A 733-nucleotide genomic window follows, 5' to 3' on the forward strand; every position below is an offset into this window, starting at 1 on the left:
GGCTATAAGACAAATCTGTCCGTTTCAGTTTATTAGCCTATATCTTGGTGCGCTGATTAAGTCGCGTTACAAGCGACGATTACATTCAACTTCGGCACGACGATTAGGCCGACTAAGCCTGTTCTCGGAGAAATTCCCCCGTGTGGGTAGCTACGGGGATCGGTGTCGGGGAGGTTTCTCCAGGAGGATAGACACATCACAGCGAGAGACAAGTCGATGACGGACGGATGCCATCTGTTTCAGGGAAGTGCTCGGTGTCCTGGTCGAGTCACTTGCTGGTCGGCTCGGTGGCGTTGCTGATGCTGTGCTTCGGCCTGAGCTTCTGCGCGGCGCGACACAAGCCCGACGCGAATCCGCACACGGATCCCCTGCGCATTTGACAATCGAGGTACTCCCAGTCGATACACGCCTACGCCTCGCCGAAGACGACCACGCTCTCCATCGTCACGGTCTGTTGATCACGCGTGCCTGTTGCGTGCGCGAAACGTGTGCCGTAACGAATAATCGCGGGTACGAATACCGCGCATTGCGGCATGCATGGGACCGCGTTCTCATTACGCGCGCGCGTGCATGTATATACGTTTGTATTTTTCGAGCTGGCCGTGAGTGCGAATTTTTCCCGCGTGTTTTGCGACGATTTGACGCGTGGTTCAACGTAAGCGCGAATAACCCCCCCGCGCCTCCCGGGGGTTAATATTGACGTTGACTCACGATACAGATCAGCGAGACGGAC

At 55.9% G+C, this 733-nt stretch overlaps 1 protein-coding gene across 1 annotated transcript in view; it reads left to right on the forward strand.

Moving 5' to 3' along the window:
- The window catches only part of LOC108754142 (lipoma HMGIC fusion partner-like), a 14,804-nt gene extending 14,260 nt beyond the window's left edge, over positions 1-544 (forward strand). Inside the window, exon 5 of the mRNA XM_018496237.1 lies at positions 244-544. Within this exon, the coding sequence (XP_018351739.1) occupies positions 244-380 (137 nt within the window). The 3' untranslated portion in view covers positions 381-544. The remainder of the gene's footprint in view (positions 1-243) is intronic.
- Positions 545-733: the final 189 nt, after the last annotated feature.

Source organism: Trachymyrmex septentrionalis, unplaced genomic scaffold, assembly GCF_001594115.1.
Source record: "Trachymyrmex septentrionalis isolate Tsep2-gDNA-1 unplaced genomic scaffold, Tsep1.0 scaffold116, whole genome shotgun sequence".
NCBI lineage: Eukaryota > Metazoa > Arthropoda > Insecta > Hymenoptera > Formicidae > Trachymyrmex > Trachymyrmex septentrionalis.